The 25,468-nt window shown below is 39.9% G+C and overlaps 1 protein-coding gene across 2 annotated transcripts in view; it reads left to right on the top strand.

Annotated features, from left to right (window-relative positions):
- SETD2 (SET domain containing 2, histone lysine methyltransferase) overlaps positions 1 to 25,468 on the top strand; it is a 119,332-nt gene that overhangs the window by 50,895 nt on the left and 42,969 nt on the right. The window contains exons 9-13 of one of the 2 annotated variants that reach the window (XR_008794485.1): positions 4,038 to 4,164; positions 11,091 to 11,225; positions 11,962 to 12,081; positions 13,976 to 14,638; positions 17,344 to 17,626. Coding sequence is in view for 1 of the 2 variants with exons in the window: in XM_056128959.1 (XP_055984934.1) it covers positions 4,038 to 4,164; positions 11,091 to 11,225; positions 11,962 to 12,081; positions 13,976 to 14,638 (1,045 nt within the window). In the remaining variant the exon portion in view is untranslated. The remainder of the gene's footprint in view (positions 1 to 4,037; positions 4,165 to 11,090; positions 11,226 to 11,961; positions 12,082 to 13,975; positions 14,639 to 17,343; positions 17,627 to 25,468) is intronic. The other variant, XM_056128959.1, reaches the window with a different exon arrangement.

Below are 25,468 nucleotides of genomic sequence, written 5' to 3'. Positions count from 1 at the left end.
ATTCAATCTCTGGCATCCCATTTAGGCCCCCTAAACCTGCCAGAAATTATCCCTGAGTGCAGAGTCAGGTGTAATCCCTGAGAGTATCACAGGGATCACCCAAAAACCAAAAAAGAAAGGAAGTTAACCTTTAGGTCAGGATACATTGTTATAGTTTAGGTTATTCTTTAGATCAGGATACATTGTTACAGTTAGATATACATGCTCTGACAGCACCTTTGGCACCTTTAAAATATTTTACAAAGAAAATTAGATAGCGGCCTTAGCAACAGCAGTTGCTGAGGATCCCTGAGCACTGCCAGGTATGGCCTCCCCCTAAAAAAAAATAGAAGCCAATGCAGTTGAAATGGTGGAAATATACCATATAGTTAAGAACTAGAGATCTACTTCCCACTGTACTATTGCTCCGGGTCCCATGTTGTTTCTTGGACCATACTCAATGGTATTCAGAGGTTATTCTTGGCTTTGTGCTCAGGAGTGTTTCTTGGCAGTGCTCGGTGTGTGTTACCAGGAGATTTGAACCTGGATTGTCCACATGTACCTTATCCTCCCTGTACTGTCTCTCTGGTCTCCTTTTATTGGGCATGTTTGGGTGGTTGCAAAGCCTGGAATTGAACCAAGACCTCAGACTTACAAGGCAAAGTGTTCTACTGCTGAACCACATCTCTGGCCCAAAAAGTCTAACTTCGTTTTGGGGACCATACCTGCTAAGGGGTTATTTCTGACTCTGTGCCCAGGGATCAGTCCTGAAAAGGCCCTGGGGACCATAGGGGTGTCTAGGATCAAACCCAGGCCATCATGTTCAAGGAAAGCCCCCTTCCTGTTGGACCATCTCTCCAGCCCCCAATAGTCTTAATTTTATTTTTTTTTTAATTGGACTACTCAGCCCTGGAGCGCTAGCACAGCGGATAGGGCATTTGCCTTGCATGCAGCCGACCCAGCTGACCTGAGTTCGAATCTCCTGCCCCTCTCGGAGAGCCTGGCAAGCTACCCAGAGTATCTAGCCTGCACGGCAAAGCCTGGCAAGCTACCCGTGACGTGTTCGATATGCCAAACACAGTAATAAGTCTCACCATGTTACTGGGCCCGCTCGAACAAATTGATGAACAATGGGAGGACAGTGACAGTGACAAATTGGACTACTATCTGAATTGTTAGCTTCTGATATAATCTGAGAGCACATAGTTTTCTGGATATTTTAATATCTTCTGCAACCATATGACAGGGATTTAATTTCTCTGTCTAGAGTTTGATATCAGATAAGGCATTGAAAGTGTTTAAGAACTTCTTATAATTTCTGTTGTTCTGCTTTGGGGTCACCCCTGGCAGTGCTCAGGGGTGACTTCTGGCTTTGCACTTATGCTCAGGGGATCATATCCAATGCCGGGGATCGAACCTGGATCTGCTGCATGAAAGACAAGCACCTTGCTATACTATTTCTCCAGCCCCTGTTCCATGCTTCTACTTAGCACTGAGGTTTTTTTGTATTAGAAATTAATCAGATGGTTATTATTCAGGACAACTGTCAAATAATAATTAAGATACGAGAGGAAGAGGTAGTAATGCACTTCCCTTGCATAGGATAGACCCAGGTTCAATCCCAGACACCATGTATACCCTGAGCACTGCCAGGAGTGATCCTTGAGGGCGAATCAGAAATAAGCCCAAGTCTTATCTGCTTTTCTCTCTTGATTTTTGGTGTTTGGGTCACACTTAATAGTACTCAGTGCTTGGAACTCGGAACTCCTGACTCTGCTGTCAAGGATCACTTGTGGCGGTGCTTGGGGGAACCATATGGGATGCTGGGATTGAACCAGGGTGTGCCACCCACATACAAGGCAAAAACGTCCTATCCATGAACTCTCGCTCCAGCCCCTCTTTTTTAAAAATCTGCTTTTCTTATCAACTCTTCAGGTGGTGAGTGTAAGGTTTAGTCCTGAGTAGGGCTGCTCGTATACTACATTTATGCTAAATTTATCATTTTACTTTTGGAATAGCCCTTAATGGGCTGTTTAGATAACTGGTTATAGAAAAAATAATTGTCACAAGGTCCATTGTAGACTTATGGTAGTTTTCTTTCCATTACTTTGTTTCTTTTCTTTTTTTTCTCTTTGGGTCACACCCAGCGATACACAGGGGTTCCTCCTGTCTCTGTGCTCAGGAATTACTTCTGGTACTTCTGGTGGTGCTTGGGGGACCATATGGGATACTGCAGATTGAACCCCAGTTGGCCACATGCAAGGCAAACACCTTACCTGCTGTACTATCGCTCCGGCCCCCTCTTTCTTTCTTTTCTTCTTTCTTTCTTTCTTTCTTTCTTTCTTTCTTTCTTTCTTTCTTTCCTCTTTTTCCTTTCTTAATTTTAATTGAGTCATAGTAAGAAACACAGTTACATTGTACAAAGTTGTTCATTATTGGATTTTAGTCATTTCATGTTTCAATAACCTGTTCCTTCAGCCATAAATTTTTCTTGACTGGTTAATTTTATTTCCCTAGTTACTATTTCTCTTTTACTTATATAATAACTTTAGTACTCACATATTCTGTAAGTATCCTGTACTACTGCATTTTATAATCTTTGTATAATCTATGTATAAGGCTTGCCTCCTTATCACAGTAAATAGCTCATAATCTCTGTATAGCTCCTTATAATAATATACTTTGTTCTGTTTGTCAAGCATTTACTTGTAAATAATTGTGGGATTATTTAAGCAGTTTTGTTACTGGATGTTATGTATATAATCTAATTGTTTCTACACATAAGGCATAAATTCTAATGAAATGGAAAAATTGCCCATTAACTTCTTGGCTAGTTTTCTCAGTAATAAAGAAATATTGGAAAAGAAATAACTTTTTTGTAGTACTGGGAGTTCAACTCAGGATCCTTGGGGCTAGAGAGACAGACAGTACAGCAGTTAGGGCATTTTACCTTGTACACGACTGACCCAGGATTGATGCCTAACACCCTCTCTGGTCCCCCAAGCCCATCAGGAGTGATCTCTCAGTATAGATTCAGGAGTAATCCATGAGTACCACCAGGTGTTCCCCACCCCTCAAAAAATCCACCCATGGGGCCGGAGTGATAGTACAGCAGATAGGGTGTTTGCCTTTCATGCGGCCAACTTGGGTTCGATTCCTGGTATTCCATATGGTCCCTCAAGCTAACCAGGAGTAATTCCTGAGTGTAGAGCCAGGAGTATTCTGGGTGTGACCCAAAAGGCCAAAAAAAAAAAAAACCCATCCCCCAAAACCAGAGTCTCATGCAAACAAGGCATATACTTTACCAAAGAAGAGATTTTCATTTTCTTTTTGGGCCACACCTGACATGCTAGGGATTTACTCGCAGCAGTGCTCAGGGGAATGGATGTTGCTGTAGAGCACATGTGACCCTCTCATTGATGGATCCTATTTATTTATTTATTTATTTTGGCGGGGAATACCTAATCGTTCAGGATTATTCCGGTCAATGATTGGAGTACGGTATGTGGTGCTGGGAATTCAATTTAGGTAAGGCAAGTGACTTACTCTATTCTATCTTCTCAGGCCCACCAATGGATATTTGTATCTTTTTGGTCTTTTTGTATCTTTTGTACTCTTGAGTCACTCCTGGCAGTGCTATGAGACAATATATAGTGCTGGAACTTGAACCCAGGTCAGCTGCAGGAGAGATAAGCACCTTACTTGCTGTAACTATGTCTCTGGGCCATAAGTTTTTTGTGGGGGAAGGCAGGACCCACACCCAGCAGTGCTTGACCTTACTCATGATTCTGCACTTGGAGATTTCTCCTGGTGGTGCTGGAAAACAATATGGGGTGTCGGAGATTGAACCCAGGTTGACTGCTTGCAAGGCAGTACTATTTCGCCAACCCCTGGACCATAATTTTTAAAAGAATTTTTACCTTTACCTTGTTACTCGGTAGCAAGTACGTTTGTTTTGTCTGGATTGACTTCTGTCTTGTGTGTAGTTGTTTTATGTCTACATTTTTATATGCTTAAATTTCACATAACTGATCACATTCATCTATGTTTTTGAACAGAAAAGAAGCTCAGAAATGTTTCTGTGGATCAGCTAATTGTCGGGGTTACCTGGGAGGAGAGAACAGAGTCAGCATCAGAGCAGCAGGAGGGAAAATGAAGAAGGATCGATCTCGTAAAAAGGATTCAGTAAGTGTTCCTTTCACATTTCGGCTTTTATAACAAATTTTAGGCATAAAGTGGCTTTTAGGTTGAATTTTGCAGTCAGTCTATTGCTAGGGAAATTCAGAACCACAATGAGATAGATATGGAAAGGAAGCATGTTTAGTTTTTTGGTTTTTGAATGCTCAAGGCACTGGGTAGTGCTAGGGATAAAACCTGGGCCTCCTACATAAAAAGCATATGCACTGTTCTTTTTTTTTTTTTTCGGGTCACACCCGGCAATGCACAGTGGTTACTCCTGGCGGTGCTCAGGGAACCATATAGGATGCTGGGAACTGAGCCCAGGTCGGCTGCGTGCAAGGCAAATGCCCTACCCGCTGTGCTATTGCTCCAGGTCCTGCACTGTCCATTTGAACTATCTCCCAACCTTGACTAATAATTTTATATCTGGTTCATAGATATTAAAATTTGGTACTAAAAGATTGGGATTATCTTGAAAATAGGACTTTTTTTTTCAAGCCAAGAACAAATTATATCTTAGTTAACTTTGATTTATTCATATAAATCATGAATTCATATTTATTAATCTAACCTACACTTTTAATATGGGTTGTCTTTTCTTTGGAATACTAAAGTTTGTAACTGTTCTTTGAAACTGTTCTGAAAACCCTCTTTGGCGTGTCCACCGTGTTTTGAGAGATTATAAAGAACCCAAGTGTGAGAATGGAAAAATCTCAGATTTTTTATTTTATTTTAATTTAGTATGTTAGGAAAGTAGTTGATGGCCTTGTTTTTTTAGCCTGGCTTACCCAAGTGCCTAATAGAGCTGAGAGGATTAGTGTTGCTAAATTACTAAAAGAGCTGGGACGAGGACTTTGTGTCTTAAATACTGCCTTTCCTCTTTTTTGAGGATATTTCACCATAATAAGTTTTTCTCAACCCAAATCATTTGTTGTGGTCTGTGGTAAAAATGCCCATTTTCCAGCCTGATCCCAGACCTTTGAACTCTGGGAAAGGAGGTAGGGAACTAGAGATGTTGGTAAGAAATTCCTCTATGATTCTTTTCCTTCCATTCCTGGGCTTTTCAGAAATCAGTTTTTATTTGGTACTATAAATGACAGTCTTTAGATAAGAAAACAGAAGACAGGATTGGAGGAGGTGATAAAAGTAATGATTAATAGATTATTGTTAAGCCCTGATTAATATTTTTGTTTCCAGTTCTTTGTTCTTAGTCTTACTAGTTTTTTAAAAATTTTGTTTTCTAGACAGAGTCTGAGGGGAAATGGTTTGAATCTGGGACCACTCTGGCTCAGTGCTTGGGGAATTATTCCTTCTGGTGCTGGGCTAGAGGAAGAGGATGTACTGGGGATTGAACAGTTCAGCTGCATAGTACCTCTACTATCTTTCTGTCTCCTAAATCTCATGATTCATTTTTTGTGGGGGGAGGGTAGGGGCGCGGGACAGACCTGAAAGTACTCGGGCGTCATTCCTGGTAGACTGGCTATATGGGGTACCAGTCATCCAAGCTGGGTCATCCATGTGCAAGGCAAACACCCTACCTGTTGTACTATCTCTTAGGCCAATCTCATAATTTTTAATACATGTCTAATTTGCTGTGTGATAGGTTTGAGGCTCTGCATGTTCCTAGAACGAGCAGATGCCATTGGGCTACGTTAGCACGCAACAGGGATGAATGGAGACGTTACTGGCACCCGCTCGAGTAAATCAATGAATAACGGGGTATCAAATGATCAAGTATAATTTGCATGTTCCTTTGTTTTGATTCTGACAATTGAACACAGGGCCTCATACATAAAAGGCAGGTAAGGAAGATGCTCTGCCATATTTAGTATCCATAGCCGTGCTTATATTTTGTTATGTTTGTTTTTGGAGGGGGAATTAGTAGATCATAGTTAATTCACGTTGAATACTAGGAAACATTTTCCTTTTTTTTTTCCCCCCACTTTCATCAAAATTGCTTTTATTGAAGGGGGTTTCTCCTCAGTTCTGCTCAGGACTCTGGGGATACTGCAGAGGGTTCACCAGGCCACACCCTTTGGTGCTATGGTGAGGGTGCCAGTGATCAAACTCAGGATCTGATGCATGAAAGGTGTGTTCAATCCCTTGAACTGTCTTCTTGGTCAAGGTTTCTTTTATTATTTTTTGTTTGTTTGTTTGTTTGTTTGGTTTTTGGGCCACACCTGGCAATGCTCAGGAGTGACTACTGGCTCTGCACTCAGGAATTAGTCCTGGAAGTGCTTGGGGGACCATATGGAATGTCCTGGGATTGAACCTGGGTTGGCTGCATGCAAGGTAAGCGCCTTAGCCCCCTTAACTTTTAAAAATCTTAAATTCACAAATTGTTATTTTTATTTTTAAGAAAATGTTGTGACCCGTATGGTCCTTAAGCACAGAACCCGTAGCAACCTGGTTGTGGCCCAAAATAGAAATCACGGAGGGGAAAAAGGAAAACATTAATGGCATTTTATCCTGCATCCCCTGTGTTAGACATTGATTATGCACTAATTTCTTGCTGTTATGATTACATCTATGTAATGCTTAAAGACAGGTGATTGATTGTCCGTGTTGAATATGTCATAAACTTGGTGATTACTTGATAGAGATATAATAGTACGTCTCTTAGTCACAAGTTTGTAATTTATAATTTGTAACATACAGACTGGAAATAATCTGAACTATTCAAAGTACAACAAACAAGTATCCAGATAATATATTTAGAGTTGATACTAATATTTAAAAAAAAAACACAAAAGAAAATTAAACAGCTGCCACAGATAGCTAAGTACTCAGTAAACACATGAAAATTTATTCAGCATCATTAATAATCGGGAATATTCACATATTCACAAGATAGGTACAAATTTAGTATAATGGCACACAAGAACAGCAGGTGATCTCGTGCGGTGCTGGCGTGGTGTAAATGGATTTAACAACTTGAAAAATTTTGGTGTTACTTAATAAAGATAAATGGATATATATAAGCCACTGGTTGCACTCTTGTGTATGGTATAGAACAAGAGGGAAACCTGCTACAGTATTTTATCAGGAGTCACAGCATTATTGCTTACATTAGGAAAAAATATAAACTCAAATATCCAGTGTGAGCATATATAAGTTATGTAAGTACTTTATTTAAAATTAAGAAAATGTAAGAACGATGGCTGTGGATAATGGTATGGGTAACTCAGGAGGTACGGTTAAATGAAAGAAAAAACATAATGAAAATAAAAAGTTGGTCCAAAACTGGAGAGCTAGTGCGATAGGTTAGGAAGGCTCTTGCCCTTGCATACAGCTCATCTGGGTTCTAAACCTGACACCACATATGGTCTTAAGCACACAGAGTGTTATTGCCCCCTCCCCCAATTTTTTGGTCCTATATGTTTTTATTTCAACATAACAGTTAAAAGAGACAAAATGAGGGGCTGGAGTGAGATACTACAGCAGGTAGGGTGCTTTATTTGCTTGGGGCTGACCCAGGCTCAATCACTCACACTCCATATGATTCTCCAAGCTCCGCGAGGAGTGATCCCTGAGCATAGAGCTAGGGAAAAAAAATAGAGTTTGGGGGTTTGTATATAGATAGTAAATCTCTCTCTCTCTCTCTGTCTCTCTCCCCCCCCACCTTTTACTGGCTCGCTTTCCTCATTTTTTATCTTAACAATTTCAAATCAACTTCTGTGAATTCAGTTCTGGTGACTTTTAAGTTTAACTACTCCCTTTTCGTAGCCTTTTACTTTTTAAAAAATATTAATATGGGGGACTGGAGTGATAGCACAGCCATTAGGACATTTGTTTAGGGGCCAGAGAGATAGTTCTGGGGTTATAGTGTTTGCCTTATGTGAAGCTGACCTCGGTTCCATCGCCAGCATCCACAAATACTACCAAGAGTGACCCCTGAGCTAAGAGTACTTCCTGGGTACTTATTTTCCCTCCCAGTATGATTAACTTGTTATTGTTCATTTTTATTTATTTACTTATTCTTTTTGGGTCACACCTGGCGGTGCTCAGGGGTTACTCCTGGCTCATGCACTCAGGAATTTCTCCTGGCAGTGCTCAGGGGACCATATGGGATGCTGGGAATCGAACCTGTGTCGGCCATGTTGGCTGTGTGCAAGGCAAACGACTTACTCGCTGTGCTATCGCTCCAGCCCCCATCATTTTTAAATGAATTAATTTTATTTCCCCTATAATAAATTCTTTTTATATTGCAACACAACTACAGAATAATCTGGAGTATATTGATTTTTTTTGCTAATTGTTACTTAAATGTAAGGTTTGAAATGTACAAAAGATATTTGTAAACTATAGCATAATTATATGCTATAGCATAATTTTATGACATTGGTGGTAAGAAATGTACACTGGTGAAGGGATGAATTTCGGAACATTATATAACTAAAACAATCATGACAAGTTTGTAACTGTAACTCATTGTGATTAGATTATTTTTAAAAAATTATATAATTATAAAATGAATACTTACTTTTCTCTGCTTCCATGTTCCTGTCTGTATCCCAGAGTTTACCACTATTTTGAATTTTGTGTCTTAATGCCCTATTTTGGTTTGTTTTGGGCACACCTAGTGATGTTCCAGGCTACTCCTCATTCTCTATTCAGGAGTCATACTCTGCAGCACTTAGGGGACCATGAGGCACCTGGGATTAAACCTGGACCTCATGCATGCAAATAATGTCCTCCAGCCTATTGAGCTATTTTTTCTGCCCTATTCTATTTTTTTTTAAATAACCATTTTCAGGGGACTATGAGGACAGCAGTTGTACTTTGATTCCTGGCAGTACCACACATGCCTAGTGCAAACCTGGCTAATTTTGCTGTTTGGGATTTCTCTGTAATCCAGAAAAGATTTTGAGGTGCATTACAATGGATTTATACACTATGTAATCTTCTCACCATCATTTGTTTATGTAGCATTGTAATTGTAAGATTGACATTACATTTAGCTATACCTGATTTCCTTTCACTCTCTCTGGTACTTAATTGTATCAACATCTCAGTTTATCCAACCTGACCACACTCATTCATTGCAGTTGTTTTTTGCTGTTGTTTTGAAAAGTTATTCAAACATTTTTGTGCATCTCTATATTCATGTAGTTTTCCTAGGATTTATCTATTTATTTATTTTGCTTTTTGGGCCACACCTAGTGATGCACAGCGGTCACTCCTGGCTCTACACTCAGGAATTATTCCTGGTAGTGCTCAGGGGACCATATGGGATGCTGGGAATAGAACCTGGGTTGGCCACGTGCAAGGCAAACGCCCTACCCGCTGTGCTATCACTCCAGCCCCTCCTAGGATTTATTCTTAGGTGTGCATTTGTTAGGTATAAGGGGTACAAATACTTTGCAAACTAATCTGTTTTTTTCTGAAATACTTTACGAATAGTGTAATTTGCTCTTTGGCAGTTACTTTTTGTTGTTTCTGTTTTCATTCACTGCAACATCTTTAGCCCTAATAATTATATTTGGGCTAGAGCAATAGCACAACAGGTAGGGCATTTGCCTTGCGTGCAGCCGACCCGGGTTCGATTCCTCCGTCCCTCTCTCAGAGCCTGTCAAGCTACCGAGACTATGCCGCCCGCGTGGCAGAACCTGGCAAGCATGCCAAAAACAGTAACAACAAGTCTCACAATGGAGACGTTACTGGTGCCCGTTTGAGCAAATCTATGAACAACAGGAGGACAGTGCAGTGCTATAGTGAATTATATTTGATATATAGTAAGTCTTGGTAAATACTTGGTGAGTAAATGAAATGTTTTTCAAATTGATCTCATGAAGGGCTGGAGAGATGTGTATAAGTAAGACACTTGACTTATGGTTGGCTTGGATTTGATCCTCATCACCACATATGGTCTCCTGAGCAATGCCAGGAGTGATTACTGAGCACAGAGCCTAGAGTAAGTCCTGAGCACTCTCTGGTGTGTCCCAGACCCACCCCACCCCAAAACAAATCAAATTGATCTCATGAGTTTATACTATATTTAGTGGCAAGTAAAAGTAGACGGTCTTTGTTTTTTTTTTTTTTATAGTCTTTGCCTAAACTTGGTATATTAATCAGATTTTCCCATATTTACCATAATAATTGTGATGTGGTTTCTTACTGTCTTCTCCTATTCAGGGGATTAGGGTTACACCTGGTAATGCTCAAGGCTTACTCTTGGCTCTGCACTCAGGAATCACTCCTGGCAGGACTAGAGGAACCATATGTGGTACCAAGGCTTGAACCTCAGTCAGCTGCATGTAAATGCCCTAACAGCTGTAGTGTTGCTCTGCCCCTCTCACTGTGTTCTTGTGTTTTTCTTACTTTAGATGGTATTGAGAATGATGTTGAGTGTCTTAGGTTGATTTTTAATTTAGTGGTTTGAAGGGTTAGGGAGATAGTTCGAAGAAGTATGTAGAGCACATGCTATGCCGGACTATATCTGATGGGGTTAGCCACATGCAAGGCAGGTGCCCTCTCTGACTCCACAAGATAATTTTTATTGAATGAAATTTACTTACATGTGAGGAGAGAGGAAGAGAGGAATACATGTTCAAGAGAACACAGGCTTGAAAGAGAAACCTAGAGCTCTAGGTTTGATTCCTTGCATGTTGTGGTTCCCTGAATACTTCCAGGAGCTGATAACCCAGGGATATCCCCCAAGCACCAGGACAAAAACTAAGTGTTAAAATTTGGTTCAGGGGCTGGAGCAATAGCACAGTGGGTAGGGCGTTTGCCTTGCATGCGACCGACCCGAGTTCGATTCCCAGCATCCCATATGGTCCCCTGAGTACCACCAGGGGTAATTCCTGAGTGCAGAGTAAGGAGTAACCCCTGTGCATCACCAGGTGTGACCCAAAAAACCAAAAAAAAAAATTGGTTCATTGAATTTTTTCTGTTGTTTTATAACCATATATTTTTCTCTGTTGTGGTAGGTGGATGGAGAGTTAGAAGCCCTGATGGAGAATGGTGAGGGTCTCTCTGATAAAAACCAGGTGCTCAGTTTATCCCGACTAATGGTTAGAATTGAAACTTTGGAGCAGAAACTTACCTGTCTGGAGCTTATACAGGTGAACAGTCTGATGATAACTTATTTTTTGTTTCTGAATTTAAGGTGGGATGTTTAATATAGAATTTAGAATGGAGAATACAAAAAAATAATTTTAATAAGTGATTTAGCTTTAAAGTGGTGTTTTGTCTGATTTTGAAAGCCATCTTTGTTTAATCAGAGAACATGGTGGATTTTTATGTTTGTAAAAATTCATGACACTTGATGTAGTTTGTTTTCTCATTAGCATGTCAGGCCATTTTTCACTCAAGGACTTCAGAGCACTGAATTTTAACTGTAATCTCTTTGTGACAGTTGCCAGAAGTTGGAAAATTAAAAAAAAATTGATTAAAAAGAAAAAAAGCTAAGCTAAGTAAAAACAGTATTTTGTATTAGTATCTGAACAGGAAAAATTGTTTAGAGAATAATTTTTATAAATAATTTTTCAGTAAAAATAGTGACTCAGATTTGTTTCTTAGTCTTTTGGAATTTTCATTATAAACAAGTTATTAATGTTTATACAGTTTTCTAAGATTTACAGTTTCCAAAGTTGTACAGTTTTAATAATGTTAAAGTTTGCTGTCTACTTAATAGTTTTACAGTTCTAGTTGAGATACAAAAATAGAATTTCTGCTTTTTTGTATATTAATATGATGAGACTCCTTAGTCCTTTTTGTAGGTCCTCTTTAATACTCTTTCTGGTATTGTCTCCCTGCCACGTCAATTTCTTGCATTCTAATTCCTTTCACCTGCGGAAGAACACACACTCACAATCTTGCCTGAAGTCCTTTCTGGAACGTCACGGACTGTCTTTGTTGTGGATCTGGATGGCAGAACTGGGTGACGGCCGGGAAAGTAACCAAAAGCTTCAGGAAGAGGTCAGTCCACATTCAACTTCCTGGTTTCTCGAGCCACTATTTTGTGTAGGCAGGAGGGTTTGTGATAATATTGATGATTATAAGTTCAGCATTGTGTATGCTGCTGATATAAAATAACTATCACCCTAATATTATTTCTGTATAAACTTTATATGCATTTTGTTAGCAGTGAGGTTATACCCATGGTTTCCCTTGTAGTATCTTTTGTTTTAGGGAGTGGTCCACACCCAGAGGTGCTCAGGACTTACTCCTGGCTCCATTCAGGAATCACTTCTGGTGGGGATCAAACCCGGATTGGCCACATGTGAGGCAAGTGCCCTGCTTGCTGCACTATTGTCCCATGATGTATCTTTTTAAGATTGGTATGACATGATTGGGAAGTGTGAGTGCAAGATATATTAAAAATCTAATTTGCAAATACAGTTCTAAATTTAGAGCTATAAATTTGTTCTAAAAATAGACTGAACTACATGAAACCTTAATTCTGAGGTTCTAAAGTTATTATTGAAATCTGGATGGCAAAAGAGTAGTTTGAAAGAAAGAAGAAATGTTTTTTCTTCAGCATCACAGAGGTGGCCCTGACTGGTAGTCCCCGACACTGCCAGGCCTGAAACATATCACAGCATCAGGTTCTGTATAAACCTCCAGCAATTGGCTGAGACTTGCTGGGGAGCCTCCTGAGTACTACTTGAGAGGCCCCCACCCTCCCAAAAAAAGGGCTTTTAAAAGTTCTGAGTGAATTTTTTTCATTGTCAGCATTGTAGGTGGATTTGTTATATTACCTTATCATGAAATAATGTTTTCTAATTTGATTGATTGGCAGTGCTGTTAGTGGAATCGTGTTGTTGATTACTTTCCCATTAAATACTGTTTTCTCTTTTCCTGAGTTTTAGGAACCGCACCTCACCTGACAGTGTATGGGGTGAAAAACATTGTGCTGGGGATCAAATCTGGGCCTGTTGCATGTGGAACATATGCTCTAGCTCACTGAGCTATCTTTCTGGCCCAAAAACTGTTTTCTAGTATGGCTTAATTTAGTTATTTTTAATAACAGTTTCTAATATTTCCCAAAATCATTTAATAATATGCTTCAAAAACAGAAACGTGAAAGTGGTTAAATAAATGATTGTGCTTGCCTTCATTATTCTCCCAGGAGTTTTGGTAATAATTGGGTATTGTGTAAGCCTTGGAGTTTCTGTAGAACTTTATAGGGGAGTACTTAGCTACTTTTTTTTTTTTAATTGCTCTGTTTTGGTTTTGGGCCACACCAGGCCGTGTTCAGAGATTATTCCTGGAAGTACATAGGGGACCGTATGGAACGCTAGGGATTGAATGTGGGTCAGCAGCATACAAGGCAAGCGCCTTACCTGCTTTACTCTCTCTCTCTGGCTTGGGAGTACTGTGCAAGAACTTTTTTAAATTGAAAACCCTAGGTTCCCCGCATATCATGAGGAGTACTGCCTGGGTACCATTGTGTGAATCCCGCTCCCCGCCCCTCCTTCAAAAAAATAGACCCAACAATTTTTGTTCTTTTTTAAAGAAAATAGTGTTATGACATTTAAACTCTTCTGTGGTGAGACTTTTGTTTTAATTTAATAAGTTTTTTTTTTTTTTTTTGCTTTGTTGGGTCACACCTGGCGATGCACAGGGGTTACTCCTGGCTCTGCAATCAGGAGTTACTCCTGGCAGTGCTCAGGGGACCATATGGGATGCTGGGAATCGAACCCAGGTCGGCTGCGTGCAAGGCAAACGCCCTACCCGCTGTGCTATCTCTCCAGCCCCAAGATTTTTTTTTAAAGCTCTCACTATTCAAGGCAGAAATTAGCTGAGCCTCATTTAGTGATTTGAAGTCACCTGATGTGTTTTATTTATTTTTAAAATTTTGTTTAACCAGATTATAAAGACTTTGGAACATTTACCAATTCCTACTAAAAATATGTTGGAGGAGAGCAAAGTACTTCCAATTATTCAACGTTGGTCTCAGACCAAGACTGCTGTTCCTCAGTTGAGTGAAGGAGATGGCTATTCCAGTGAAAATACATCTCGTGCTCATACACCACTTAACACTCCTGATCCTTCTGCCAAGCTAAACACAGAAGCTGAGACAGACACCCCAAAGAAGCTCATGTTTCGTAGACTTAAAATTATTAGTGAAAATAGCATGGACAGTGCAATATCTGATGCTACCAGTGAACTCGAAGGCAAGGATGGCAAAGATGATCTTGACCAGTTAGAACATGTTCCTGCAGAGGAAGAGGAAGAATTACAGTCACAACAGCTACTCACACAACAGCTGCCTGAATCTAAAGCCGATAGTGAAATGGCTGTGGAGACCAGCAAGTTACCGACATCTGAACAAGAGGTTGACACTGAAGTAGAGCCTAAAGAGAGCAATGGCACAAAACTGGAAGAACCTATTGTTGAGGAAACACCATCCCAAGATGAAGAGGAGGGTGTATCTGATGTGGAGAGTGAGAGAAGCCAGGAACAGCCAGATAAAACAGTAGATATAAGTGACCTGGCCACCAGGCTCCTAGACAGTTGGAAAGACTTAAAGGTAAGAAAGCTTTTTTTCTTTTGGTTAATTTTAACCTGAATTACTCAGGTTTAGAGTTACTGAGACCTTAAGTTGACTTACCTATTTTCTTAGTGATACATGGAATCCTGTTTTTCTTATTGACAGCCAATCATAAATGTGTCAAAATGCTCTATATCATGGCAAGAGATATCAGCCAAACTAATACACATTGTCAGTTAGAAAAGTGTTCATGACAAAAAAGTGTTCACAACAGTGAAATCAGTTATCCAAAGTGTTTTGTAATTGTAAAGGAATCTGAATAACATGTATGATGATTTATTTTTAAATACTACATAGAAGTCTGTGTAAGAAAAATATGAATGTTTAAATTAATTGGAATTTTTTTGAATATACTAAAAATTACTTAAATTAGAAAACCAGAGTAAGTTAATAATTTCTCACAAAAAGTAGGAGAATAATTTTTTCTCTTTTTTTTTTTTTTTGTGGGGGCCACACCCGGTCATGCTCAGGGCTTATTACTAGCTCTGTGCTCAGGGATCACTTCTTGTGGGGCTCAGGGAACCATATGTGATGACAGGGATTGAACCTGGGTCTACTGTGTGCAAGGCAAAAAGCACCCTACCTGTATTTTATTGCTCTGATCCTGATTTGGCTTTTTTTTTTTTTTTAATAGTACTGTTTTTTAGTGCTTATTTCTTTTTGGACGAAAGAGGAAAAAATAGGTCTGGGACCCTTCTATTAATATATAATCTCTTGTTAAAGAATGTAGCAAGATGTACAAGGTTTGTTTTGCAGAAAACCCAGTCTAGGTCTTGGGTAAATATAAAAGTGAATAAATGTATCAGCCTAGGAGCAATGTGGTACATTTTGATTGTAAGTAAACTGGAAATCAGTTCTTGAAGACCAGTGGGGGAACAGGTTACTTCTTAGCGTTGACTTTTTTCTGGCTGTTCTTTTTTCTGCAAGATGTAAAACAACCAGATAGACCAGCAGTACAGATATATTTGCAGCAAGATGAACACTTGAGTACTTTTACACCAATATAACCATAAAGTTTATCCCATTAATTGTACATTTTAACACATGAAACTGGCCTGAGTAAAATGAGTCATTTGTTGGGTGTGCACTGTGCTTATTTTCAGCATTCTTAATTTACTGTGTTGAGACCCTTCTTTAAGTACGGTACAGTTTAAGTTCCTACTTAACCCATTGACCTCTTACTCATGCTACTTTTTCATCACTTACTGAGCCTTATAAAAAAAAAAAATCTCACCTTTCGATGGTCAAGGAAGGATTCATCATAAATCTGCTGTGATAGAATATGTGAATATTGGAATTACAGTCAATGAAAAGAGAGATGCGTTATGGTCACTTGAAAGACCTTAATTTAAGGCCTTTTTCATGAGGACACAGGAATCCCTGGAAGAAGTCCTTTTTGTATTTGGAGACTGCTAATAGAGCATGTACAATGTCTGGGTCAGCAGGAAAGGAGGAAATAAAGACAAGAATACAAAACATAGTAAAGCCTTTTACATAGAAATATAGAGAGAATAGGGATGTAGAGCCAGTTCACATTTGTTTGATAGAACTCTAGATGATAATTTTTTTTTACTAAGACATAATCAAAATTTCTTATAAACCTCAAGTTCAGAGAAAGCTGATTTTTGTTTATATCATGGTAGCTTGTTTCTGTAATTATAAAGGTTGGAATTAGTCTTTCGGATATCCTTACCATAGTTAGATATAAGTGGTCATTTAAACTCATACTCTAGCCAAACATTTTTAGTTCTATAAAGTTATTTCTACCCCTTCTTGTTATCCTTTCTACTCCTGTGTAAAATATTATGCCAGTTGCACAGTACTATGTAACTTGATGATACTCTTGAATGTATGTTTAAGATTTCATTTCTTCTTACAACATATTCTTCTTAACCATCATACTTTGGATTTACCCAATTCTTAGTATTAAGGAAGCCATTAAATAAAATTTTCCTTCTTCAAATTTTAATTCGCTCTGGAATCATTATCCATCTAGAATTCACATGTGATAAATGTTTCTCCTTTTCTGAAGTGTGATGTTTGTTGCACATTGATGTTGAGATTCTTAATTTATCATTCTAATTAGTGTTTACCTTGATTCTTATTTCTGACTTCAATATGGTTGTCCTTACAAACAGATCAGAAGCTGTATTTGCATCTAACCAAAACAGTTGAAATTGGGAACCATAATTTGAACATGTATTAGTGAAACACATCGACTTCAATGACTATATATCCATACTGTATTGGCATTGATGAGAGTTAACTACTTCTGTCCGACTTTCACCTATGTGTTCGAGTAGACATTGGCAGAAAAGAAATTTACTCAACCAATCTTTATTAAGCACCTTTTGCCAAGTGCTATGTTAGTTGCTAATTCATTATCATTTTAAAAAAGCATTGATCTAAGATTATGGTCATGTTAGCCACTCCATGCTTCCCTGACCTCCTGGGATCACTGTAACAGTGTGGGATATGTGTTCCATTTGGCCTTTCTACTGGATGGACTGAAGAACTAAGAGTGCTTCAGATTCTTAATTTTGATTTTTCTGTGAAGGCAGATGATAGGGATCATCAGCAAATAAAAGAGGGTGGGAGGGAAGGGAATGAAGCTTCATGAATTACTCTTTGTCCTCCCACATCTGATGATGATCCCCTTTGTAACTTGAACCATTTCCATCTAGCTTCTCAGGGCAGCAAGGAGCTTGTTAACATCACCAGCTGACCATGTGTCTCCTTTTCTCAACTCCATTTTCAACTTCGTGCTGAAGAAAAACAAGAACCTAGCGTGCATTCTGTGAAGAAACAGGAAGATGGTTGGGAAGTTGGATGATGCATGAAAAATATAATAGGTGAAAAGAGGACAGAGGTGGTTAACTCACTGGCGCCGGCGTTATTTTGGTGCGTCCATTGCCGACAATGGATGTCGTTCCGGGAAAATCCCGACTCCTGGCGAGAAAGGATTAAGTGAGCTACTTTTTCTATACCTCTATACACAGGACCAATGCCTTGACTTCACAAGGCTTACACACCAGACTCCTAAAGTAGACCTCAACAAGATACATTACCTAGAACACTACACATGGCCATATATTCATTTTCACATTTACTGGACTATATTTTCAGCAGGGGCATGTGCATATATTTCTTTTTTGCAAGAGAAATTGTTGTACATCACTCCCCTGCTGAAAATATACCCTAGACTTTACAGGGCAAAACATCTGGTTACAAGTGAAGATTACTTTAACTTGACTGGAAAATCTTCATTCATTTGGATCATGAGAAGAAGAGGTAAGGTTCCCAAGAATTTGGCATCATCAGTTTCATTAAACACTTAGAGGTTGTGATGGCTAGTGATTCCAGAGCCTCTCTTATAAAATACTTAGGTTACAGGATATGAATCCCTGAGTTAAGTCTGAGTAGTAGAAATTTATACCTCAGCTAGATGATTTAGGGATGTTATATATATGGGTATGGGTGTGTGTGTGTGTATGATTTAGGGATATTTGTGTGTGTGTGTGTGTGTGTGTGTGTGTTCCTGGGGATCAAACCCAGGGTCTTATTTGTGCCTGGCAAGTGCTCTACATCTGAGCCACAACCCAAGCCCCGAGTTGAACTCTTCTTAATGGCTGTTCATGTTCTTTTTATCTTTATTTCATGACGTTATCATTAATTAAGGAAACATTTTCCTAGAAAGCTAGGCATTAAAGTCTACAGAAAAAAAAAATTAAAAACCTAATTTCCCAGCTATGCAATTCTGAGTCACTGCTTGGGATTTATGTTAATAATTGATATGATACATGAAGTCTGTTAAGCAGCATTTAAAAATGAAGTTAATGTGTTTCTGTAATAAATACCAAATCCTAAGTAGAGATTATTTTTGTATCCATAAAGATTTGTGTTAAAATTTTTCTTTAAATTTGGTCTTATTTTAAAGAATGCTGTTTTTAGAGTCCAGATAGATAGTACAGTGGGTAAGGCACCTTGCATGGGGCCAACCTGGGTTCAAAACCTGATATCTGGGCTGGAGCAATAGCACAGAGGGTGGGGCGTTTGCCTTGCACGCAGCCGACCTGGGTTCATTTCCCAGCATCCCAGTGGTCCCCAAGCACCGCCAAGAGTAGTTCCTGAGTGCATGAGCCAGGAGTAACCCCTGTGCATCACCGGTATGACCCAAAAAAGGAAAAGAAAAAAAAACCCTGACGTCCCATTTGGTCTGCTGACCCCCCCAGGAGTGATTCCTGAGTGCAGAACCAGGAGTGAGCCTGAGCACTTCCAGGTGTAACCCCAAAAACAAATTTTAAAAAGAATGCTATTTTACAGCCTGTTCCTTTGAATATATTTGTTTCTTGCTAAAAGACCAATGTGTTTCAAATATTTTCATCTAAATCAGGGGTTGCTCAAATCTTCCCCACTATCTTCTTATTTTTTTTTTAACTTGTTTCTATTAAGGCTGTTCCTAGTTTTGCTTGGCTTGGTGTGATGCTAGACTTGGAATTCTGAGGGCTAATAGGATTACAATCCATTGATGCCTCGGAAGCCATGTAGAGCTAAGGATTGAATGCAGGGTCTTGCACATGCCAGGCATGTTCTCTGCCACTGTGCTGCTCTGTAACCCCAGATTATTTTGTAACACAGCCATGCTTATTCATTTCTATGCATTTATCATGATTGCTTCTGTGTGGAATTGATAAGAGTTATTAAGTAGTTGATTCAGACTGGATGGCCAACATAGCCTGAAATATTTACTGTCTTATCCTTTATGAAAAAGGTTTGCCAGTATTTGATCTGAATGATAAAGTATATAATCTGGCTATTCCGATCATTCAGATTTTTAAGGAACTTGTTTGAGTGAGCTCTTAATTCTGTTACTCTGAAGATAAAAATGATTATGTCTTTATAGCCTGTGACATTAGTTTTTCTTTAAAGTCTTGTCTCTTGGGGCCACAGCTATAGTCCAGTAGTTAGGGTGTCTGTTTAGCATGCTGCCTACCCTGGTTTGATTCCTGGCAGCACATATGGTCACCCAAGTTTAGTCTGCATTGCCGGGTGTGGCCGAAAATCTTTTTGAATTAAGGGGGGAAAAAGATTGAAATAGTTTACATATACATAAAGGTAAAGGCCCTCCCGTTGATCGTTGATCGTCGATTTGCTCGAGCGGGCCCAGTAACATCTCCATTGGAGACTTTGTTGTTACTGTGTTTGGCATATCGAATACTCTCGGTAGCTTGCCGGGCTCTCCGAGAGGGGCGGAGGAATCGAACTCGGGTCGGCCATGTTGGCCACTTGTAAGGCGAACGCCCTACCACTGTGCTATCGCTCCAGCCCCATATACATAAATAAAACCTTTTTTTTTTTTTTGGTCGGTGCCACAGACCACACCTACTTCATATGTGCTTTACTCACTGAGCTATTTGCCTAGTCCCAGGAGAGGTTACGCATTATGTGATTACTGGGCTAGATATTTATGTAATCTCGTTCTTTCCTTAGCACTATGGTCAACTTAGTTGAATACCTGAGAGTAATAACTGATAACTTGAGACAGGAACTAGTAACCATAATTAAAATGCATTTTCCTTCTTAGTATAGTATTCTTCTTTTTGTTTGTTTCAAGTTTGGTTTCCATTGGGCCACACTCAGCTATGCTCAGAGCTTACTCCTGGCTCTGTGCTCAGAGCTCACTACTGGCAGGTCTCAGGGGACCATAGGGAATGCTGGGGATCAAACCCAGATCAGCTGTGTGCAAGGCAAGCCTCCTACCTGCTATACTATGACTTCAACCCCAATGTTACTATTCTTGGCAGGGACAGAGGGCACACTCAGCACAATGTTCAGGGCTTACTCATGTTGTACTCAGATCACTCCTGGTGGGCTTGGGAGACCGTATAGAGCGCCAGGGATCAAACACAGGCCAACTGTGTGCAAGGCAAGCACCCTGCCCACTTTATTGTGTCTGCCCTCTGTCTCCAGTATTCTTTTACTTATGACATGATTTCAAACTTAAAAATTGCAAGAATAGTTTTGTGTGTATTCTGCACTTAATACAAATCATAGTGAAAACTAGGAAAAATAGCCAAAAATAGTTTTTTTCCTGATGGTTTGCCTAATTTGTTTTAATTTATAATTGGGGGGTAGGGTAGTAAGGGTGACAGTGCTGAAGAACTATTCCTGTCTCTGCTCAGAAGTGCTCAGAGAACCATATATGGTATCAGGGATTGAACTAGGGTTAGCCGCATGCAAGCAAGCGCCTTAACCTCTATACTCTCTCTAATTATAATTCTTCTAAGTTTAAACAATGAGTTATGCTGTCTAGATAATAGATTATTATTTATTTAGACTTCATTTAGATTCTACTTATTTCTCCACTAAAGCAAAGTTTATTCGGGGAGCTCCATAATCTAAGATGAAGTGTAATAGTGAGTTGTATCTCTTTTATCTTCTTGTCTGAAATAGTTTAGTAGGTCTGAAATTTTCTTGTGTTCTGATTCTCTTCACACTTTTTTTGTCAGGAGTATTTAGTTGTGTTTTTCTCATACTTGATTTGTCCTAATACTGGCATTGTCATCTTTGACCACTTGGTTAAGATGGTTGTCTGTCAGATTTTTTAAAGTAATTTTTCCCTTTACAGTTAAAAAGTGCAGCAGTGATCCCTGTTTGGTAATATGTAAATATTGTTATTCTATCACTATCACCCCATTGTTCATCGAGTTGCTTGAGCAGGCGCCAGTAACGTCTTCCTTCGTCCCTGTCACGTGCTAGTGTAGCCCGATGGCATATTGGGGGCTCTTTCAGGGTCAGGGGAACGAGGACCATCATTGTTACTGTTTTTGGCATATCGAGTACGCCACGGGTAGCTTGCCAGGCTCTGCCGTGCAGGCGGGATACTCTCGGTAGCTTGCCGGGCTCTCTGAGAGGGATGGAGCTTTTGGGGCAATAATAAATTATTATTCACTAAATTTATTTATTAGTGTCAGCAGCCAATGATTTGCCTGAATCAGTTATAATTCAATGGTTACCAAATGATTTTCTAATATTTTATTTTTGTGGTTTTGGTTGGCATTGAAGAAAATTTATTTCTATCTCCCCTTGTGGTTGTTGTGATAACTGGGGCCACACACAGTTGTGATGCTGGGAGGAGTGGGGGTATCACACATTGTGGCATTGTATATGCACATTGTTTGCTTGCTGGGTGTTGCATTCTTTAATTGTGCTATTGTTTTTTGTTTTGGTTTTGATTTTTGGATCACACCCAGCAATGCTTAGGGCTTACTACCTGACTCTGCATTTAGGGTTTATTCCTGATGCGCTCAGGGGACCAAATAGAGTACCAGGTGAAACACATTGAAAACAAGCACCCTATTCACTCTACTATCTCTCCAGCCAGTAGTGCTGTTTCCACATTTTAATTGCAGACTGGGAAGTATGAACTTAATTTCAGTGTTTTTCAAGGGTTGTATACCTGACTGCCGTCTTTGTTTTTTTCCTTTCTTTAATTTTTTTTCTTGAATCACCATGGGATACACAGTTAAAACATTGTTTATGATTGCTCAAGTCTCAGTCATACAGTGTTCAACACCCGTTCCTTCACCAGGGCACATTTCTGCCACCAATGTCCTGTTTCCCTCCCACCTGTCCCACCCTGCCCCCACAGTCTGCATCTAGGACCAAATTCTCTCTCCCCTCTTTCCCACCCTCTCCCTCCCTACCTTCCTCTCTCTCTCTCTCTCTCTCCCTCTTTCCCTCTCTCCCTCATTTTCCTTTTTGGCGGTGTAGTTTGCATTACTATTACTGAAAGGGTATTGTACATATCACTTTTACTTCCTTTAAGCACTCAGTTTGTGTCCAGAGTGATCGTTTCCAACTATCACTGTCATCCTGTTGTTCATCGATTTCCTCCAGCAGGCACCAGTAACATCTCCTTCGTCCTAGCCCTGAGATTTTAGAAAGTGCCACATTCGAGGCTCTTTCAGGGTCAGGGGAATGAGGCCCGTCATTGTTACTGGGTTTTGGCATGTCGAATACACCATGGGGAGTTTGCCAGACTGCCGTGCGGGCAGGATACTCTCCGTAGCCTGCTGGGTTCTCCAAGAATAAGAACTAGATAATAAGATGCTTCCAGGAGCTGGGTTTTATAGTCTCTGGGTCTTGGCCATTGATGGGATAACACGGCGCCAGGGGCAGTTGGTGGTTGTAACACCTACCTACTGGAAGATGGGGGGTCTGGGTGGAGGAGTCCCCATCCCGATCCAAGCAGGCTTGGAGATCTCAGACCCAGGTTCTGCATGCCTGGGTTCCTCTGCCGATTCCTTCATGCGTGAGGTTCGTCCAACCATGTGGAGAGTGGTCTTAAGCATGGCTGTGGCTGGTTCCAGAGGTCTTTGGCTGCTGGAGCTCTGCTCAGGGTGGGAGGGAAACTCAAACCCTCCTCCCCAGAGGCCCCTGTGAGGACAGCCAGGCATGGGGGCAGGAGACAGCATCATTGTCATACTGGTCCCTTTTCTGTCCTAACTGCACTCCCCTTTCCCCTTGGTGGCAAGCATCCTACAGTGGGTCAGTCCTCCTGGCTCTTGTTTCTGCTGCCTGTGGGTATTATTTACATACTTTTTAAAAATACGTGTGTGTGTGTGTGTGTGTGCATGTACGTGTGCGTGTGTGTGTGTGTATTCTGCAAATGAGTGCAGTTCTTCTATGTTTGTCACTTTCTCTTTTCAATCAGCATGATACTCTCCATGTCCATTCATATATAATTTCATGACTTTGTTTTTTCTAACTACTGTGCTGTTAGTGTAGATGTATCATAGTCTCTTTTATCATTCATCTATTCTCGGGCAGTTGAGTTGTTTCCAGATTTTGGCTGTTGTTTCCAGATTTTGGCTGTTGTGAACAGTTTATCTGCAATGAACATAGGCTTGCAGATGGCTTTTCTGCATTGTGTTTTAGGGTATATTCCCAGGATCAGTGTTGCTGGATTGTATGGAATTTCGTTTTCTAGCTTTTTTGAGGAATGTCCATATTGTTTGCCAGAACGACTGGACCAATTGGCATTTCCGCTAACAGTGAATGAGAGTCCCTTTCTCTTCACATCCACACCAGCACTGTTTATTCTTTTTGATATGTGGCATCTCATTGTTGTTTTTGCATCTCCCTGAAAATAAATGATGTAGAACACTTTCTTACTTGCCGTTTGGCCATTAGTTTTTTTTGTTTTTTGTTTTTTGTTTTTTGTTTTTGAGGAAGCTTCTGTTCATCTCTTCTCATTTTTCCATAGGGTTGTATGTTTTGTTTGTGTTGTTTTTAAGTTCTACCAGTGCCTTATGTATCTTGGATATTAACTCCTTACCAGATGAGTGTTGGGTAAGTAATTTTCTCCATACTGTTACCTGTCTTTGTATTCTGTTTATTGTTTCCATTGAAACAATAAAAAAAAGAAGCAGAAACTTCTTAGTTTAATGTAGTTCCATTTGTTTATCTTTGCCTCTGCTTGCTTGTTCAGTGGTGTTTCATCTTACAGATGCCTTTAGGGGTTGGAGAAATAGTATAGCCGGTAGGGTGTTTGCCTTGCACACAGGCCGACCCAGGTTCGATCCTCAGCATCCCATATGGTCCCCCCAGCCACTGCCAGGAGTAATTTCTGAGTGCAGAGCCAGGAGTAACCCCTGAGCATCTCTGGGTATGACCCCAAAAAGCAAATAAATAAAGATAACTTTAGCTTCAATGTCATGGAGAGATCTGCCTATGTTTTCCTCTGTGTACCTTATGGATTCAGGTTTGATATCAAGGCCTTTAATCCGTTTTTATTTGATTTTTGTGCGTGGCATTAGAAAGAGGTCAGGGGGCTGGAGCAATAGCACAGTGGGTAGGACTTTGCCTTGCACACGGCCGACCCGGGTTCGATTCCCAGCATCCCATATGGTCCCCTGAGCATCACCAGGGATAATTCCTGAGTGCACAAGCCAGCAGTAACTCCTGTGTATCGCCAGGTGTGACCCAAAATGTAAAAAAAAAAAAAAAAAAAGAGGTCAGAGGTTTATTTTTTAATGTAGCTGGCCAGTTTTTCGAACACCACTTGTTGAAGAGGCTTTTCTTGCCCCACTTCATTCTTTTTTGGCTGCCATCTTTACATATTTTAGCCATAGTATTTGCATGCATTTGGTTGCTGTACTGTGGAACTTGCATACTTTGTGATGTCAGGATTCCCCAACGTACCACCAGTATTTGCTTCTACATGTTTTGATGTTGTGAAACAAACTTTGCATCATTCTTGCAAGTAGGTGCTTTGTCATTGAACCTTCTGGGCACCTTGGTAGGCTGTTGTGTGTGTTTGTGTTTAAGCAAAAACTTTTGTTGGGCTCATATTTAGTTTTGTATTCCTTGATCTAATTAGATTCAGGGACTTTTGTTTTATTTACTGGATTAGGATCTACCCATTCCATTTTTAAGTTTGATGTTTAAATGATTACTTGTAGCCAGTGGAAGACCCAATAAATTATATTCTCTATAATTTTAACATGTCTTCTTTTTTTCTTCCAACCTCATACATCATGCTGTTTTAGGCTTTTCTTCTACTTTGTCCTGAAATCTGCCATTTCTACAAGAAACTTTTGTTCTTTGTGTGGAAAATGATCATTAGAAACTAAGATCCAGGCTTTAACTGAAGTTGTTGCTAATGGGGGTATTGCTTGTAGGATTTGTCAGCAAAGTGTAAGCAGAACAAAACCAATTATGTATGGAACAGGGCGGGGTGGTATATAACTGTTAATTTGATACTGATTCTCTTCTGAATCTCTTCTGTACTTCTATGACTTTCAT

The sequence above is a fragment of the Sorex fumeus genome, unplaced genomic scaffold (assembly GCF_029834395.1).
Source record: "Sorex fumeus unplaced genomic scaffold, SorFum_2.1 ptg000072l, whole genome shotgun sequence".
NCBI classification, from domain to species: Eukaryota; Metazoa; Chordata; class Mammalia; order Eulipotyphla; family Soricidae; genus Sorex; species Sorex fumeus.
The sequence above is the reverse complement of the archived record's forward strand: the minus strand, read 5'-3'. Positions and strand labels throughout refer to the sequence as shown.